Genomic DNA, 20,814 nt, shown 5'->3' with positions numbered 1-20,814 from the left:
GTAGCATGCCCCCACCCTTCTCACTGTTCAGTGCATTGCCCTACTTTTCCTGTCACATAATCCAGCCTTCACACCTTCTATATAGTATAGTGCATCCACCACATATTTTCAGTGTACTATATTCCTCACAGTTTTTTACAGTATACCCCAACCCATTTCTTATTGTGTACTGCATCTTCCACAGCTTTTTTACGATGTACCCTGTCACACATTCATTTACAATGTAGTGCATTCCCTACAGCTTTCTTAATAGTGTACAAAATCCCCCATTTTCTTATGATGTACTGCATCCCCTGTCACTCGGTTTGTGTATATTCAATAAGACAATGAGACTGGGTGTTCATTTAAGTAGTTTATTATATACAAACATATCAGGATGGAGAACAATCACATTAAACTTAAATGAACAAACTGACTGACTAGTACACACATGCATGCTTACACCTCGGCTGCTCACTACAAAATGGCACTGTTGCTTGCATGTGCTCAATACTTATATGCCGGTGTCCATTGAATGCAATAGCTCTTAAAGGAACATACACACTCTGATCTACATATAATGATATGAGCATGCAAATTATACAAATATATACAAATAACTATCATGTCCAAGTTGCCGTGTATTTAAGATTAGGTCTTGAGATATGACTTGACTTCGTAATGTAATAACTAGAACTGGATTTAGCAACAGGGACAGTTATACTGGACAATATTCTTCTTGAGGACTTTTGGGAATACTTTCAGGAATAGGAACAGGCAATAAAATGTTTTCTGGATCAGGAACATTGGCCAAATCACTCTGAGAATTAGAATCTTTGTTGCAAGCAAAATGCTGCAACCCTGACACAAGTAGTAAATGTTTTTGATTCTAATTGAATTCCATGCCTTACAAATCAACAATGTATGATCTCGGATCTTCACACAAATATTTCACAAGTCCTATTCGGTCAAATCCTTTTGTTGTCTGCATTCTCACTATCTCTCTTTCTTTTAACAGATTCAAAGGCTTGCTGGTTTTGTCATAGCAGGACTTTTGGGACAAATGCTTTTTTAGGAGTTGAGCTTTTACTGCTTTGTTGTTTTTAGCACTTGGAAGCAACAAATTCTTACTGATTGGCAGTGTGATTCTGGTTTGTCTCAACATAACCTCTGGGCAGGTGAACCAAGAAGACTGTCATGAGGTATGTTTCTGAGATATTGCAGATTTAGAAAAACTTCAGTATTGTCACGTTTAGACTTTTCCAACAGCTGTTTTACACTTTGAACTTCACGTTCTACCAAGCCAATTGACTGTGGTATATGTTATTAACCTAAGTTTAGCTCCGGGTAGAGAAGGCAGAATTAATGTGGCAGTTAAGGTTATATTCCTATGTATGGCCAAGGCTCAATGACTATTGTGCAATAATAGTATTCTGAAATTAAAAGCATTGGCAAGGTAAAATGCCAGTATGTATTAATATAGTTAACTGTTGTAATAGTCATAAAATTCAGTTAATAAGCATATAAGGTAATTTTTTCATGTTTTCAGTTGTTTATATGTTGACCCTATAATGTCATTGATTATTTTTTTGGTCAGTTGTTGTCATCATCAATTTCATAGTTAGTTTAATGTTGTATGTTCATGTTATTATTCTGAGCATTCAGTTTAGGGTTATTCTGAAGTTTATTAGTTGTTAATAATGGTATCAAACAGTATTTTAATAATATACATGTTTAAAAAGGAAGTTTTAAGCAAGATGAATGTTTTATGATTTTATAATTATCATGATGTCATTTCCTGTTTTGGGGAGATGAGCTGATATATTTAAATTATTGTTGGTTAGTTAGTTTTATGGTCTGATGAAGTTTGGGCATTTATGTACCACATAGGTGGTACATAATAGGTTAGTACTAGGCTAACTGCCCTTGCGAGCCATTGATAAGCCTAGCCAATTATCCCTTGTGAGACTTTATCCAAATAAAAAGCGCGTAACTAAATAAACATTGAAGGAGTTTGTCCGTTTACCTGCTGTTTTTGTGTTATTCAAGACTTATGTTTTATTGTCAACATGTCTTTCCTTAACTGACTCACAATCAGTTAAACATCCTTGATCATCAAACATTGAATGCATTATTGCATTCTTTAAATGGAAAAGATGGTTGCATTTCATTTCTCTCAGCAGTTTTATATTCTGACTAACTTTGCATAGCCACTTTCGAATGCATGTGCAACTCAGGATCTTTGTTGAGTGCATTGCTGAAACTATTCATTTCTTTGTACTTTTTAGCTTAGGCAGTTCTTCAGTTATCCCTCAATGAGCAGATCTTGCAGCTCTGGCTGATCTGCTGTATGTGCCTCTTGTATTGCTATTAGGTTCATGGGTTTATATTAAGCTATAGTATGTCAGCCACTGTGGGCTTAACCAGCAGTGCTGCAGAAGAAAAACTGCTGAAGGTGAGCTAATAGTTCAGAAAATAATAAGAGATGCTCTTAATTTGGGAGTTGTAGAATGTTTTCAGCTTTGATTATGCTTAGAATGAAGAGAAATAGAGATAAGCTGAAGAAAGTGGAGAAAAAGGTGGAATATTAAAAACTGTTTAATTTGGCAGAGAAAGAAGTTTATATCCTGTGACTTCTGAGATGAGTAATTGCATTTCTTTGTTGGGTTCACCAACTCTTTGTGCAGTAATCTGGATTGGTTAGTGGTACTATTGCTAGAGGCCACCCTGAGAAGTGAGGCTGTCACTGTCTCCTCTGTTGTCGTGGCTTAGAATGTTGTTGACTTCAGAAAAGAACCCACCATGTTTGAGAGGAAACATGCTTGTTTATTCTTGAATTAAATAGTATTAGGTCTGTGATGCTTTTTTGTGAGGTTACTCCATGTGATGAGTGTGCCTCTATGGAAGATCTATATACACATTCCATATATCCTCTTTGAGAGGTGCTGCCCCTGAACTTTCTAGTTACCATCCTGAAATGCTTAGGGGGTAGTGTATCGTTAAGGCACCTCACACTTCCTCCACATTAAGAATTGCACTCCAGTTAATGGTTTCAGTATCTTCGAGTTGACTGGATATAGCCCCACCAGATGACTTCTATTCTTTTCCATCACTGCTGGCAGGTGTGTCCTCTTTAAAAATTAGAAAAAAAAGTGAATCAAGAAATGGTCAGTTAGAGAAGATAGCTAGTTCAGTACTAACTGTATATTGGTCCTGTTGCTGGTGGCCAGGTGCTTCAGGGATTTAGTCCAAGAATTACTATCAGTCCTGCATTAACTGTTTGGCCCTGCAAGACACAAGCCCCTTTTTGTTGGCAACTCAGTGGAAAACACTATATCATGGTTGCTCTTAAAAATAAAATAGTTTGGTCCTGCAGGGATCAAGACCTCGTACCTTCTTAATGCATCTCCATTGCACAAATAGATAAAGCCCTGACTAGACCCCAGATAATCAGTGCTTGATTAATGACACAGGCACTGGACAGATCAGGTCAGGGATGATGGGAGTGAGGAGCCAACACTGGCTCAGCCATCATGCTCTCTGCAGTTACAACATGAAAAGCTATGCAAGTCCCATACTGCAAGTGGTGTATTATAAGTGGACAACCACATACATGTCCTGAAGGCAGCTATAGAGGAGCTCACAAGCCTGCGGCAGGGTGGGGATAAGTCAAGTCCACAGGTTCTGCAAATTGGCCCTGTCACTTCCACATGACTGTTGCCTCCACTGGGGAATGAATGGGAGAGAGAGTTTTCACTCTGATGGAAGAATGCATTGGGTCAACTGGGTGCAGGAAGGGGAGTCATTGGGTTAGTCTTATGGAAAATAAAAAAAATACCTTTTTTTTGGTAGTTCATTGCACAATCACTGTACAATGACTCCTCTAAACAGTTTGTCACTGCAAGGTTCAAATCTGTTGTCTTCTGTTAGGCAGCCCTGTGCACTGCCACTAAACTGTAGCTGCACTTAGTAGTTTGACCCCGTAGAGCTTAACCCACTTCCCTTCTTGTTCTTAGCCGAGTACACAACCATTGCACCATGACTACTCATTTGTTTTCCTTCTTTATGTTTTAGTACTAAGTCACACTTCTTCAGTCACATCAACATTCTTTGCAGTGGCAATGTCTTGTGTAACAACTTCTTGAACAAATTCTGTAATGGCTGCCCATCACTGTCTACTACCACTCTTTTTCCAAATTACCATATGATCTGCTAGTTATAAACTCTGATTCAATTTTTTTGTACAACATTAAGTCTCTGTGCACTCTCAAGACCATTTTGCCCACAGACAGCTCATTTTTATGACTGTGTTCCATCACATACTTTCTTTTAATTTGCAAATTTGTTACATTTATTTTATGTATTTTATTAATGTTATTTTCTTACCACTGGTTTTCAGAGTCACAATCACAGTATATTTATTTTTTATTTTGCTTATAGCCACAGCTCGTGCTGACCTTACTGATGTCATGTTTCTCATGACTCTCAAAACTCATTTTTGCCTTGCAGGCAATTTTAGATTTAACTTCTCCATAAGCTCCTTCAGTTGAGGAAGTAGGTTCACTTACTGTGCAAATACCTAGCATTTTTTTTAATTTTAATTCTACTACATGATTCTGTCTCATACTATGGAATCATGTCATTCACTAACTTAATCAAATTTGGTATGATTCTTTTATTCAGCAACATAAGCATCAGGGCCTTCTTTCAGGCCTTGTGCTCTTGTGAAAGTCAAATGGTGGATATATGGAAGACTTTTCCTCAACTTTGAGTAACTTAGGAAAAGATGATAGATGTGCTGTTGCCAGCTCCAATAGCTTTTCTGACCAAGCATTAGTGTACATGAAGACATATCCGGAAATACACTTAAAATACTCTGAGTGAGACAGAAATAAACAGGATGATGCCACAATATAAGCAAAAATGATTTACTTAAACAATTGGCTCAGCTTCTGGTGTCAGTCCAGGTGGATACAGTATCTGTCAGCCTGTGAGTACATGGTAGATAGACCTTGCTACTTTGCTAGAGATGGTCTGCCCCAGTCCCCCTTAGGCTTTTGCATACTGGCAAAGGCTCTTCTCTCACCCATAGTGCCTTTTTAGGAAATGTCAAAACAATTTTTCCAATATAACAAAATCTAATTGAGACAAATTCATGGTCATGATGCTTAATGCTAGGAGTTTAAACATGAAACTGCACTCCCTGGAAGTGCTCCTCACCTTCTGTGCCGTTACTGAGACATGGTTCAAGGCCACTGAGGGCACCCCAGCCATACAAGGCTACAATGCCTTCCACCTCAAAATGAGTATGAAGGAACCAAAGGTAGAGGTGTATCCATCATCATTAAAACCAAATATACTTCGAGACTTGTCAAACAGCATGACTATCTTGAACTACTCCATGTCCAGTTAACTGTTGAGAAAGTACCATACCACTTAATTACTAGCTATAGATCCCTCAACATGAACCAGGATAAGCACACTGCCTACCTCAATTTACTGGAATCCATCATTATACAGCCTAACACCTTAGACGTGGGAAATTTCAACTAGATTTCCATGGAGTGGGGACATACACAAGCAAAAAGATGCTCGCACAGGGGCTCCTGGACTTTGTTAACAAAAATGCTGTGGAACAGATAGTCTGCACCCCGACTAGGGGCTGTAATATTCTGAACATAGTACTAATCAACAGAGTGGTTACTGTACTTCCCCATCCGTGATGCCCTCCCTGGTTAGGCCAGACCAGAAATCAGTCTCGTTTGAAGTAACTACTGGAACTGACATCCTCACAAGAACAAAAATTATAAAACACTTTACTAAAACTAAGTACAGCCTACTAAGCAATGGTATAAAAAGCTTCATACCACCCATAATCACATACATCAATGATCACTATGCAGAAGTGTATGCAAATGCCCTGTAGAAACACTTAAGTGACTACATAAACTCTGCTGTACCTGACCAGACCAAAACCAGGTCTTCCCGTAAAAACAAGCCATTGTGGTGGACTTCAAGTACAAAACAGATTATATAACAAAAGGAAGAAACTGTTGCCAGAAGCAAGAGCGATATCACTCTGCAAAGGAGAGATGCTCTTCATGTTTCACTGTTGCCGTCATCACCTGTGGGTTATCCCTGCTGTGGTAGCCCGTGGCTGGCCAGAATACCAGAGTCAATGTTTTTGTGCACCGGCTGCTATCGCCTGTAGTCTGACATCAGGTCATCAGTCTTTCTCGCCGTGGAGCCCATAGCAAATGCAGTTTGCATGAGTGCTGGTCGGTCACTACCAAAAGTCGAATTTTAGCAGAAAACGTCTAAAGCTAAATACCCCGTTGGGGGCCCTTTTTTTCTTGCTCTAACCGATGTCCGAAAAAGTTAACAATTGTTCCACCTGTGGAAAGCAGATCCCACACTGAGACTTTCATTCTTACTGCATCACTTGTTTAGGCCCAGACCATGACATCCCTTGTTGCGGGTTCTGTGCCCTCTTTAATGCGAGAACCATTTGCCATAGAGCTCTTTTTGTAGACAATTATTTTCATATTCCATCTTTGAATTCCGATATGGCATCTATCAGCCAACAATTCTCCGACATTCCAAAAAAACGTAAAGATAGAGACAGGCCACACAAGGCTAAGCTCTGGAATTCAGTGAGGTACTTTCACATCCCTTGATGCCCAACTCACTTTTTACGCAGGCCTCTGCTAAGAACCTTTCAGAGTCTGGTGTGCCAAAGAAATTCACTTCGTCTTCCAAGCCTTTGAATGACTCTCCCTCGGTTGTGTCCAGAGCCGCAATGCAGGCACCGGCTTCCGAGGAGCCGTTCACACTACCGATTCTAGGCAAAAAAATGACGTCTTCTCTTCCGACTACCATTTCTCAGAGACTGACGTATTCTCTTAGGCCTCAAAACCAGGCCACTCCTAGGAAATCTGCTTCTCGCCACCATCTTGCTACTGTTCCCCCACCCCAAGCTCAAATGCTTAAAATTATGGAGGATCTCATCTCCCTTATCCGAGGTACTCAAGCTCCCACTCCAAAAAGGAAAAGGACTCCTTCTCCTGAAAATATGACAGAGCAGGAGTCTGAGGAATCTGATTATTCTGACTTTGAAGAGGAACAACAGCCCTTAACTGTTTATGAGGATTCAGATGCAGAGGAATCCATCCCCTCTGCCTCCCCTCCAGAGGACCTCTCCATCAGGGAAACCCTTCACTCCCTCAGGGAACATTTTCAGTGGGAATCTCAGGATTTCCCACAGTCAAAGAAATGTCTTAGAGAGTCTCTGGACCTGCCCCAGCACAGACCCCTGGACATCCCACTTATTCTGGAAGTGGTGGATGATATTTTCTTTGAATTAAGTTTAGCCCCTCATGCTCTGCCTCCTGCCCCAGCTAAACCTGACAGGTACTACAGAGTACCGGATTCTCACAAATACCTTTACAGAAACCCTGCTGCCGGCCCTGAGGTCATTACACAGGGACCCACAGGAGCTAAGACTAGTCCTGCCACGAATCCTCTTCCTTCTGACAAACTCCAGAGCCCTGGACAGATGGGGTAAGAAAGTAAATACCTCTGCAACCTTAGCTATCAGAGCACTCAATTGTCAGTTCCATATGTTAAAATATTAACAACACACTTTGGAACAATTAAAACAGAAGATTGCTACCTCCCCTGATGGTGCCAACTCAAAAGAGCTGGCAGAATTACTACACTCTACTTGTCAAGAGGCCAAGCACTCATTACAATGTGGATATGATGCCCTAGAATCCTCTAGCAGGGCTGCAGTGACAGGATCTGTTATTAGAAGACATGCATGGCTGAAGGAACAACCTCTCCCTGATCATGTCAAGTCTAAACTTATTGATGCACCCCTAGATAAGGAATGCCTGTTTGGGGAAAAAGCATAGAGGTGCTTAAAAAGATGAAAGACAAAGTAAAATCTATGCAAACAGTAAAAGATTTCTTTCAAGTTCACCTGCCCAGATTCAGCAGGAACTTACCCTCTAAATACTGCGCCTTCCCTGCACCCAGTAGACAGGGTGAAAGTAAGCCCCACAGGGACAGGACATCCAGGCCCCCATCCCAGGGCCAGCAAAGAAGCAAACAATGGACCACTTCCACCTCTAAGGCAGGGAGTTCTAAGCCAAGCTTCTATGGTAAGCACTCACAATGACTCTCCCTCCCCTCTCTGCCCTCCTTTCACTCATCTAAAACTAGGAGGAAGGTTCACCCTCTTCAAGGACAATTGGGTCTCTGTAACCAAGGACTAATGGGTATTAAAAATAATTTCTCAGGGATACAGATTCTCCTTCAGCAAACTCCCAATTCCAAGTGGGTACTCAGACCTCCCCCCAAACCAGTGGTCAGAGGCATTAAAACAGGTAAAAACCCTAATATCCCAGGGGGCAGTAGAACTTGTCTCTCCAGATCAAACAGGAAAAGGTTTTACTCCAGACTATTCCTTGTCACCAGAAAAGAGGGCACTTGAAGCCCCATCCTGGATCTATCCAAACCGAACACCTCCTTGGTGTTCCCCAGATTCAGAATGCTAACCTTGCAGCAGCTCTTGCCTATGCTTGCAAAAAATGTCTGGCTGGTAAAACTAGACCTAAAAGATGCCTACCTCCACATTCCTATCAGGGAATCATGCAGAAAATTCCTGCGCTTCAGAGCAGGCAATCAGCACTTTCAGTTCTTTGCACTGCCTTTTGGCTTATCTACTCCTCCCAGAGCATTCACCAAATCCTTGGCCCCGGATATAGCATTCTGCAGACAGAGAAATATACAGATTTACCCTTACCTGAATGACTGCCTCATTCAGGCGAACAGCAAAGAAAAGTTACTGCAAGATCTTCTCTTTGTCAAAAAACTCCTAACTTCCATAGGGTTCACCATCAACCGGAAAAAAAGCAAAGCAAAACCCCACCAGGAAAATTGTTTTCCTGGGAGCTGTGCTAGACACAGCAACCCTAATGGCCTTCCTATCCCCAGAAAAGCAGAGTTTCCTGACTCTCTACTTCACCCAGCTGGCTTCCAGAAGTCACCTCACTGCGAGGAAGTTCCCTCAAGCCCTAGGATACATGGCATCTTGCACCCTTCTCATCCCTCTTGCCAGGCTTCATGAGAATGATTCAGTGGTACATAAAGAACCTTTGATGTCAACACTCTCAGTCTCTAGAGACCACTCTCCCACTGATCCCTTGCATAAGGGATGAATTTCTCTGATGACAGAGACCTGTGCCATGAACAAGGGTCTTCCCTTCATCCTCCACCCTTCAAGCCAGACAATCACCACCGACACTTCAGACATAGCTTGGGGTGCTCACCTAGCAGGCAGGTGTACCCAGGGCCTTTGGAATGCCCAGCAACTTCACTTGTGCATCAACTAGAAAAAAGTGTTGGCAGTGCAAAATGCCCTGACTTCCTTCAAACCCCATCTCAGGCCAGGGGGGGTCCTCCTTATAAAAACAGACAACACCACAGTAAGTGGTACATCAATAAAGCAGGGGGGCTCCTAATCTTACACCCTGTGCATGTTAGCCATGAGACTGTGGCCTACAGCCACATCTATGGGGCTACAATTAATTGCCTACTACTTACCAGGGATCAACAACACAGAGGCAGACCACCTAAGCAGAAACTTACTGGACCCCCATGAATGGCAGCTCCAAAGAGAAATATTTCTGCAAATCACCCAGAAGTGGGGGGACCCCAGAAGTGAACCTCTTTGCTCACACCTAAACCACCAGCTGGACAAATTTTGCACCAGGGAATTTCACATTTTAGCATGGAAAGTGGATGCTTTGACCTTCCCCTGAAGCTCCCTCTTTGTGTACACATACCCTCCTCTGCCCCTTCTTCCCAAGGTTTTGATCAAAATAAGAGAAGAGAGACCAAAGGCTATCCTCATCACTCCAGATTGGCCCAGACAGCATTGGTACCCCTTACTATGCAGTCTGACCTCACAGCCCCCCAAGCTGCTTCACCTAAGTCAGACCTTTTGACACAGGAGAGGGGGAAGGTACTGCACCCAGACCTACAGACTCTCAAACTTTCAGCATGGCTCATACACTAAAAACTAACAATAAGTCACTGTTAAGCAGACAGGTCCTGGACATCATCACAGAGGCCAGAAGGCCCAGCAAAAAAAAATCTCATGCAGGGAAATGGAAATGATTCTGCTCCTGGAAACAATCAAAAGGGGGCAGTACCTCCCAACCTTCCATCCCTTTCATCCTGGATTACCTAAAAGAGTTGCTCAATAGTGGCCTCTCCTTCTCCTCTATTAAAATCCATGCCTCGGCCATCTCTACCCATTATGATACAGACCCACCTCTCTTCTCTCATCCTTTGGTTAAGCAATTCCTCAGAGGGTCTTCTAATATCAGGCCTCCCAGAAAACCTCCTACTCCACCCTGGGACCTGAATTATGCATTACAGAAACTAACCTTACTTCCTTTTGAACCTGCTGCTTCAACAGAATTGAAATACCTCTCCTGGAAGACTGCCTTCCTACTAGCTATCACCTCAGCCAGAAGGGTCTCAGAACTTCAAGCTCTCATGACTGTTGAGCCCTTCATAATTTTCCATGAAGACAGAGTCTCTCTGAGGACTAATCCCTCCTTTATGCCCAAGGTGGTATCTAATGTGACCCTTAACCAGGCCATACACCTTCCCACCTTCTTTCCCAACCCTCAAAACAAGGGGGAAAGAATTCTACACTCACTAGACATGCACAGACAACTCAGATACTATCTGAACTGCACTAAGCCTTTCAGAAAAAACTGACCAGCCTTTTGTAAGCTTTGCCCCAAGGGCAGATAGGAAGCCCATCTCCAAACAAACCATTTCCAAATGGATTTCACACTGTATCCATTTTTGCTAAAGATTACATGGGAAACCCATCCCTGGGTCAATCCATACCCACTCCACTAGGGCAACCTCCACTTCCACTGCCTTCCTCAGAGGAGTTCCTACCAGGGACATATTGGAAGCGGCCACCTGGACCTCTGTCCATACCTTTACAAAGCATTACCACCTACCTCTCTTTTTGAAGTCTAGGGCAGGGTTTGCCTCTGTAATTCTGCAGTGCCTCCTGACCCATACCTAGGACTCTATCTTTCCTTCCACCTTTTACCTCAGCTTTGGGAATCCTCCCACAGGTGATGACTGCAACAGAGAAACACGAAGACCATAGTACAGTTGTGTACACTTAACGTAAATGTAGATGTTTGAGTGTATTCACTGTTGCAGTCTTGGTTTCCCTCCCTCCACCCCCCTTTTCACATCTTCCCCTAGGGAGACACATGCTTCCCAGGGTGGCTCTTAGCCACCAGGACCACTTCTCTCTTTTTTCTTGTGCTTCTGATGGGTTAGGGTAAGAAAAACTGATGTAATGACGTCAGCTGCCTTGCTTTATAGTACTGACAAGCTAACATCAGACCACAGGCGACAGCAGCCAGTGCATAAAAACATTGACTCTGGTATACGGGCCGGCCGAAGGCTACCAAAGGTGATGGCTGCAACAGTGAATACACTTAAACATCTACATTTATGGTAGTGTACACAACTGTACTTTCCCTCCTAAGCCTAAACAAGAAAATCAAATCTTGTAAAGTTTTCTAAAGCAAATTACAAAACTAAAATGTTATCCCTAGCTAAAAATAATCATAAGGCATTCTGTAACTATGTCAGAAGTCTATGAAAGGGAATTCTCAGCTATGTGCTGAAGTGGTTATAGATGGGATCACTCATACTAACCTGGATGATATCACCAACTTACTAGTTAACAGATTTAGCACATATTTCATCCCCCATCCCCACCTACCATATCCCAAAGCATATCTGACACCAGCCCTCTGCCTGGAGTCTCTAGAAAACAGGTAATCTCTACACTTCCAAAGGGCAAAAACATGGCCTCAATAGGACCAGATAATATTCCAGGTTGTATATTCCAGGTTGTTTACTAAACAATCTAAAACAAGATCTAGAGGATCCACTTGGCATTCTATTTAATCACAGATTAAGAACTGGCTACATTCCTGCAGAATGGAGAACAGCAACAGTAATCCCCCTGCACAAAGAGGGGCCATCAGCTGACCCTGGGAACTGCAGACCCATAAGTCTAACAAGCCTCATCTGCAAAACCTTGGAAACAATTATCATGGACCTTATCAACAAGGACATAGGTGACCTACGAATGCTAGACCCAATCTAAGGGTAGATCATGCTTATTAAACTTGGTGGACTTCTTTGAGAAGGTCACCAAAGCCATGGGCAAAGGTCAGAGAGTTCACACTGCCTATCCCAACCTTGCCAAGGCTTTTGATGCAATTCCCCACTCTGGCATCACTGAGAAATTCACCAAGATAGGGATTAACCCTTGCATTACTAGATGGGTAGCCAGTTGGCTCACTGACAGAACACACACTGTCAAAATAGGTGACTCCACCTCAACCAGAAGGCCTGTCACCAGTGGAGTACCACAGGGGTCTGTGCTGGGCCCCTTACTGTTTGGCATCTATTTCTCAGAAGGCCAGGCCAAAGTAGACAGCCTGTGGCTCACCAAGTTCACTGATGACTGAAAACTGGAAGCAATCATTTTGTCCCCCAATGATGTCAACATATCACAAGGATCAACACAAACAAATGATTGGTGCCAAAGCCATGGTCTTAAACTAAATGCAAAAAATGCATTATTATTCCCTTTGGCAAAATTGAATTCCCTACAAATTACAATATTGACAATACCCCCAAGTTCCAACCCAGTGGTTCGAGACTTGGGAACACAGGTTGATAGAAATTTGAACTTTGACCACCATGTTTACACAGTGGTAAGGAAAGCCTTCTATGTAGTGCACATCATAAGCAAGGACAAAGCATCCAGGTCAAGGGATGCTATAACTCTACTCTACTTGACCGTCATCAGACCACAATTAGAGTATAATTCACCCTTTTTCACCTACCTCACCAGTCACCTGCAGCAGCTGGATAGATCTGAGAGATTTTTCACTAATAAAATACAGGGAGTCCAAACCATGACCTACCTGGACAGGCTGAAAGCCCTGTCACTTTACTCTGTATCTTATAAGTTGCTGAGAGGTGACTTGTGCCTGGGCTATAGGCAATCTCCAACCGTGCTCTAATGGAAATGCTCCACAAGTCAAATGGCACAAGAGTCGCTCGCTCTAGGGATCTAAGCCTAGCTTGTGACATTAACAGAACATGCTGGAGAGACAGATGTGTCTCCCAGAGATTGCCATTTCTCTGGAGTAGACTTTCTATTCACTTACAACAGTGCTCCTCACTGACCCTATTCAAAAGCAACCTACATAACTGGATGGGAGACCGCAAATTTGTCCCTGGGATGGCACCAAAATCCCTCATGGACAGGGGTAGCCTCTTGATCACAGACCTGCTCTGTTCATAAATTCATTCTGCGAACTAACCAAAAATGAACAAATGATGATACCTGGGATTAATATGGCTAGGCTTGTTAAGGTTCTAGGGCTGTTAGTCTAGTAACCTCCTGTAAACATATGAACCAGCCATTTATACAGTTTCTGAATGCTTGTACTAAGTCTATGCGTATTGTCCACATTAAATCCTTATGTGCAGTGCAGTCACAGAATTGTTATATTGTCCCCTTGCATCAATCTATTCTTTTTACCTGATTCCAGCACCACTTTTTGAAACCTATCTATCAGAAAGCCCATTTTAACCACAATACTGCAGCATGTGTCCACAGCAGACGGACTGTCAGTCCCCTCTACCGTAAATATAAGAAAATAGCTTGTATTCTTAAAATGGGAGGAGCCGGTGACAGCCAGACTGACACCACCCCAAATTATAATATTCTCCTGTAACGCAGAGAATTGTAGCACTTGTCCTAGATTCTAAATTGCATGCACTCAGCTGAAGGAAGGCTTAGGTAGATGAATTAATAAAAAGCATGGTCTTCAAAAACAAATTGCAAAGCTTTATAGTAATGTTGGTTAAATGTATTAGAGCTTTGTGTTACCTGTTTGTCACTAGAACATTAAGACCGTGTAGTTATTATTTGCTTTTTTGCTTTGTAAGGTGTTCATAATATTTCAGATTATTTTGTCCCCATTTGTTTATTAATTAGTACATTGCAATTTGTTACAGTTTTTTTCCTGAAAAAGAATTGCAAAGTTAAAAGTTAAATACAAAACTACATCAGTTCATACCAAGGGACTGATGTGGGAATTAAGATAGCTATTGCTTTTAAATTAGAATCTTGAATATAACACACATGTTGCAAATATATAAGATTACGAGCCTGGCAGCTGATCATAACCAGTTTCTTATGTGTTTGAAACATGGATGCCAGGAAATTCACCTCGAGAATGAAGCTCAAGAATCAGGGGTCTCTGAAGTGCATGGAGCTTTATCTGTTCCATTTACTACTAGTTACAGAAAAAAAAAACATTAAGTATTTTGCTGGCTTTCAAAGCCATAAAGCACTTATTTGAGTCCTGTTGAAAAGACAGTGAAGAAAATGTCTCTTATGTTTGCACTCACTTTACCATGCCTCTTAACTGTGTAGGTTTTCACAAACTGTCCACATCTTTGCCTCATATTTTTTAGTCTGTTCCTCATAAAATTTGTGGTTTGCTGGCAAATCAATGAGGGCTGAAGTCACTAGTGATATACACTTGAGGTTTTAGACTTCATATCCTTCAAAAAACTCAGGTTAACACAAATCCTTTTATTCTGGCAACTTTCTAAGTTTATAAGTCAGGGAGACATTAGCAGCACAGACAGCTGACAGAATCACATCTTTGTTTTTTATTCTGCCACTGTCATTTGCTGTCAGTACCAGCAGATTCGGCTGCCTAGGGTGAGATGTTTAACAGATTTGTCTTTTTCCAGGTATTGGATCATAATCACCATGTTCCATGCACTACATAATATTTATCAGCATTCTGGAACTTGTAAAACTTGTTCCAACATAGAATAAAATACTTTTCATTACAAGCTGTTTCAAACAAGTGAATTTTCAGTTCATTGAGTACTTTACTAATTAGAAGACGCTAAGTGTTGCATGTTCAATTGTGTGTAACATAACCAAATCTACATTAGGGGAATATAATATACCTCCGTGTCACACAGGTATCCAAATAAAGTTGACAATGCATTCAAGGTATGTGAATCCCATTGTAGAGATAGACTCATTACATCCCACTAATATTGCTCATTAACTTGTTTACTGAAAACCATCTGTGAATATTTATCAAAGCAATGTATGGGGTTTTAAACCATTTCTTTTTGACACATCTGTAGAACATGTCTAATTGCTGTAGTTGTAAGAGTATTACATCAAAGTTTCTGCATTGTCCTCATTCAAACTGTATGTATTAATCTTTTTCTGTTTTACAGTCTGGCCAAATCCACCCTGACGCTGATACCCTTGCTAGGGATTCATGAGATAGTGACAGTTTTTGTGTTTGATGAGACAGCAAAAGGAATGGTTCGACATGCAAAACTCTTTTTTGAACTCTTTCTCAGTTCATTTCAGGTTTGTACTTCCTAGTATAACACAATTAGCATTCTTTTCTTGTAGTGTCTGTTGCATTTGGCTATATTCTATGGAAATTTTAACAGTTGACTTGAAATGGATATTATGTCTAGCTCCTCTGGCAATATGCATTAACATATGCCAACTACTAGAGCTGGTTAAAGTACACCTGTGTATGGTAATTATCATAAAAATAAATCATATTTGCATTTGCCCATCTTCTGTGCTGCATTTTCTTGGCAATTTTTTTCTCAGAAGTAGCTATCTTCCATGCAAAGATCAAGCATTGCACATCTTGCACCATGGAAGATGGTGACACAGAAAGTACAGGGCTCTTTATATATCTTAAACCATTTCTTCGGTCTTTTCAGTTCTTTGATCTTACCTGTCCCACAGATAAATATGCCTCTGTTGGGCAAATTACAGGGCTGAAATAAAATAAGTACACCTTTGCAAAAACTTCGTAACTTATGTGTATGGCATGTGTCATTAATAGATATTTAGTTATCTAAAATATTAGAAAATGCAGCTTCATAGGAATACTTACTAATATATATTAGCAAATGCCATAATTAAGAGACACTTGTGACATTATAAATGACACATGTGTACAATTCTCAACAGACTAAGGAGGTAGGGACATTTTACTTTTACAGGGATCCCTCCCTTAAGATCTGCTGCTGTGTAGTAAGTACCTTGTAAACAGTTGTACTAGCTTCTGTGAGGGAGAGTCACCATATCAATGCATCATAACATTCTCTTACAGTGTCTGGGAAGCAGGCAGTTACAAGATGAGTCATAATCTCAGAGGTAGAAATCTGAAGTCCTGTCTAAAGATCTAATTCTTACTAAGCATACCTCTCATCCTGCAGATGACAAAAATAAAAACAAAGGCCCTAAAATCTGGACATCTAATTAGCATAAAATGTGAATACCAAATAGCACATAACCCCTGCATCCTGTAGGAATGTGAGATACTACTCAGAAACATGTTTACAAAATAGAGAGAGAGTAAAACAATGATGGAAAAATATAAACACATTATCAAATAGACTTTAATGAACTGTATTACAAAATTATACCATATAAGATCATTTATTTTTGCTTCAGAAAAAGGAAAATGCAAGATGTCTATGCTCTTTCTTTAAATTATTGTTGCCTTTAGTATGTTGGTTATGTAGTGTATCTGTGTACTAGACAGCTTCAAAAATTATATGTGATGATGGGGATTCAGAAAATTGTGTGAAGGGATAAAACGAGCCTGAAAAATAAGGAAGTGTCCAAAAATAAGGACATCCTGTGCAGGGGTAAATCATGCCTGAAAAAAGAAACATTCCTCCAAAATAGTGACAGTTGAAAGGACTGTTCCCAGTGGTTACTGAAAGTAAAGTCATTATGTACACTGGTGGTGGTGCTGCAGTAGCATTGTCGCCTCACAGTAAGACGCTGTCCGGTTCGATTCTCAGATAGGGTGTCTTCTGCGTGGAGACATGCGTGAATGGGAGTACCTTTGTTGAAGGTTGTGCGTCAGGGCTGATAACTCGGCATGTAAAAATCAACTACCAATCATTAGTGGACCGGAGTTCCACTGTGGTGACCCCTAACCGGGAAAAGCCGAAAGACACAACAACAACTTTCCTATGTAACTGCGGCATATACTTTCATGAATACAGTCATAAGTAGCTGCTACTGCACTAGAATATAATGATAAAAGCACCTTGTATAAGTATGTTATATTTATCAAATGAAAAAAATGCAGTAGAATAGCCATTTAACCATTTATTGTCTTATATACTGAGGCTGGCCAGTAGCTCTTTCTTTAGTTGTTATACCCTTGTCACAAAATTGAAAATGCATTACAGTATGGGTAATGCTTTTGCACAATGTCATCTGATAACATTTTATATGTAATATATGGTGCACTGAAGCACAGAGAGTGCTGAAGACATACAACATTACAAAAGCATTGTAAGGTCAGTACATTGTCTTAGTTCAATGCACTCAACAAAATGACACCAAGGTGCACTGTTTGTAGACTATAGTAGATGTAACACATAGCAGGAATTTTTATAAGGAATGATTCATACATGGTAACACTATCTTCGCTATGAGATAGTAAGGTGGAATTTTGTACTGCCATTGGATAAATACACTTATGAGGGATGCAGGCAGAACATTCCATGCTTTAGGGCTGAGAAAAAAGTCTTAATGAATAATTCAAGTGACTATGGTGGAAGCAGCGAAGTGGGATGGTTTATGAGGAGAAGTGCACATAATGAGTAAACAGTTTAATAGTTAGAAGAGCAGTGTGTCAGGAAGATCGTTTCGAAGACACTTGCCCTTTGGGAACTGGTAAGGGTTTGGCTTTACTGAGGGTTATGCAGTGCTGCTATAGTCCGGAGGTTTGAACCGTGAATGTATCTGTTTTATTTAACATTACTTGTAGTTCACTACAATTGAAAAATAAGACCCTTTCTTGAGCAATAGTCTGTGTTCCGAGGTGGACAGCATGACGATCATTGCTACATTGGCCCTAGTTTCAGAAGTCAGGAGAATGTGAGATTCTAATACTGGTTTGTATGTGGCACATTATTTTCTTGGTGAACTTATCAAGACAAATTCTGAAAGTTATCTGAGGATTAAGCCACGACCTGAAGAACTTTAACTGGCATATAGACTGAAGGAATATTCCTTGTAATGAGAAAATATCCTAAGTGCTAAAGGCTATGAACAGGCATTTAACAATGCCAAAAAAAAAACAGTTGCATTTTTGTAAGTTTAGGGACAGAAGACATTAAAGTCAGATTAGAACATGGCAAGGAAGTGCGATAGTATATCTGGTATTTCCAGAAGACCAGTCCCTTGACCTTATCACCATGTCATCAATGTTTAAAAAATGTTCAGGATTCTAGGCCAAGACACACTACTGGCATATATAGTGAGAGCAAATAATAGTGATCTCATAACCAAGCCTACAAGAATACCAGTGACTTCTTATTCTGAATGTCATGAAGAGATATGCATTTTCACATGTCATGTCTCATACTATCCAGGGAAACATGAATAAGGCTATGATAGGGTGGTTATATTGATAGTTTGCTAAGTCACAGGCATATTTTTATGTCTTGGAAAAAACACGCAATTGGTACACTTTGGGAATATCAGTTTTTGTGCAATATTCCATTCTCTAAAGATTCTGAAAGATAGTAAAAAATAAAGCAAGAAACATGACTTGGTAATTGCTGTTATCTTTAAACAGATGTGTAACTGAAAAGCAGAGTCGGATGCATCTGTGCTTTTAGAACTTCAGTAGTATTTTCTTTGTAGGACATGTATATAAAGTACTTCCAGCAGTTGTTTCCAAGGGCAATGAAGTGTTCTTCTGATTTAAAAATTAGACCTTAAATGCTAAACAATTTTCCTTTGATGTTATACAGAAATGTTTTATCTTGACTGACAAATGTGGTATGTTGAATTGCAACAGATGATTTGGGTAGAGTAAGCCATATGAAATAAAACGGTTTAAGGAGGCTGGAAGTTTGACTTGCCATGCATTCACCAATTTATGCATAGGAGGTAAGATTTCATTACTAGTGTTTGTCAAATTGGGTGATGCTGCTATGCTAAAAGACAAATTACTATTCAAATAATCTGTTTTTATACTTAAATGTAATACTCCTGCACCTCATGGGTTAAATTATGAAATTAATTGGAGGTATTTAATTTAATTAAGATTTTATTGATTAATTGATTGTTTTATTGTTTTATTGCTGTGTGTATATAAGGGGAATGTATTTGAATGTTTAGATACTTCTTGAAGGTTGTGCTGGCTGAGGTGCTAAAGTTTATGCAATAAACTTGTGGAACTGTTGCCAGTCGTATTTTTTTATCGTTCTTTGCTTCTTGGAGGTTTTTGGAGTTTTTACCATCTTTATGGCTGCAGATCCTTCTAATAAAACACCCCCTGTATTTTTCGTGAAGACAATACATTTTCTACTCCTTGCTTGGGGTCTGTATCTTCACAGCGAACTATGGAGAATTATATTGTTCATAATACCCAAGGTGGTTTGAATGCTGGTATTTCCAGTGTTGAAAATCAATTAACTTTTAATGGAAGTGAAACTTCTAGTTGTTTCATGAAAAAATTCATGGATGAGAGACATCATAGACTTAACAATCCATTCTCCAGTGGAAATGCAAACTATTGTAGATCGTTTTGAGAAGTTAATGCTTAAAGAAACCAGATGTCACACTTCAATATTTTGGGCTTGCAGCACTACATAGAACTGGATTTGTTTCCACGTGGACTTTGTGCCTTTAAAATTCCTTCTACCCCTTTTGACATTAATGATATGGAGGATAAACTCTTCAGGGATCACTGGCTAGCTGCTGCCCTCAAGTGTGCAATGGAATGGGTCTCAATTCTTGTAGAAAGAGACCAAATACAACAAAACAAAGTGAAGGATGAGATTGTCACTATGCACATTCAACTGATTTCTAAAATTGGCTTACATCGTCTAGATAGGGTATTGAACAATATTAATGAGAAGCTTAAAAAGTTAGAAATGGAATTGATTGAACAGAAAACTGATAAAATTATATAGAGATGTACATGACTACAATGGAGGGCGGGTTTTCCTTTGAAATCCAATCGGAAAGCTTCAAAATCAGGAAGTGCTATACATCACAAAGGAGGTTATAAAAAAAACAATAATCTGTTTCATTTGCCTCCACGGAAGGCACAGGCTATACAATTGATTCAGACTAGGATATCAGGTCTTTTCCGCTACTTCCACTTGCTCAAGAACCAGTACAACATCAACAGCATTTTTGCAACTACGGAGATGAAAGGAATAACCGAAAAAGAACTCAATTACATCATCAAGTGAAGGACATTTTAAATCAAGAAGCTGCGGTGGTACAGCGGTTGCATTGTTGCCTCACAGCAAGAGGTTCTCCCGTTCAGTTCTCAGCTAGTGTGCAGGGAGTGCCTTCTGTGTGGAGTCTGCATGTCCTCCCCGCGGTCGAGTGGCCTCCGAAAGACATGCGTGAATGGGTGTGCCTTCGCTAAAGGTTGGGCATCGGGCTGCAATTCGGCACCATAAAAATCTACTGCCAATCATTAGCGGACTGGAGTTCCGCTGTGGCGACCCCTTACCAGGAAAAGCCGAAAAGACAAACAACAATATAAAAAAGATAGATGGTAGTAATGCTAGTTATAATTGTGAATCATTAATAGTCAATTTGTCAGGATGTTTGTTAATGGATGAACAAAGCAATGCTTTAAA

General features: G+C 40.4%; 1 protein-coding gene across 4 annotated transcripts in view; it reads left to right on the top strand.

The window, feature by feature from the left end:
- The window catches only part of GCGR (glucagon receptor), a 1,613,162-nt gene that overhangs the window by 1,456,815 nt on the left and 135,533 nt on the right, over positions 1-20,814 (top strand). For all 4 annotated transcript variants that reach the window (XM_044068203.1, XM_044068202.1, XM_044068204.1 and 1 more), the window contains exon 12: positions 15,388-15,526. In XM_044068203.1, coding sequence (XP_043924138.1) covers positions 15,388-15,526 — 139 coding nt within the window. The remainder of the gene's footprint in view (positions 1-15,387; positions 15,527-20,814) is intronic.

This window comes from Protopterus annectens, chromosome 4.part0 (genome assembly GCF_019279795.1).
Source record: "Protopterus annectens isolate FY-2018-M chromosome 4.part0, PAN1.0, whole genome shotgun sequence".
Taxonomy (NCBI): domain Eukaryota; kingdom Metazoa; phylum Chordata; order Ceratodontiformes; family Protopteridae; genus Protopterus; species Protopterus annectens.
The sequence above is the reverse complement of the archived record's forward strand: the minus strand, read 5'-3'. Positions and strand labels throughout refer to the sequence as shown.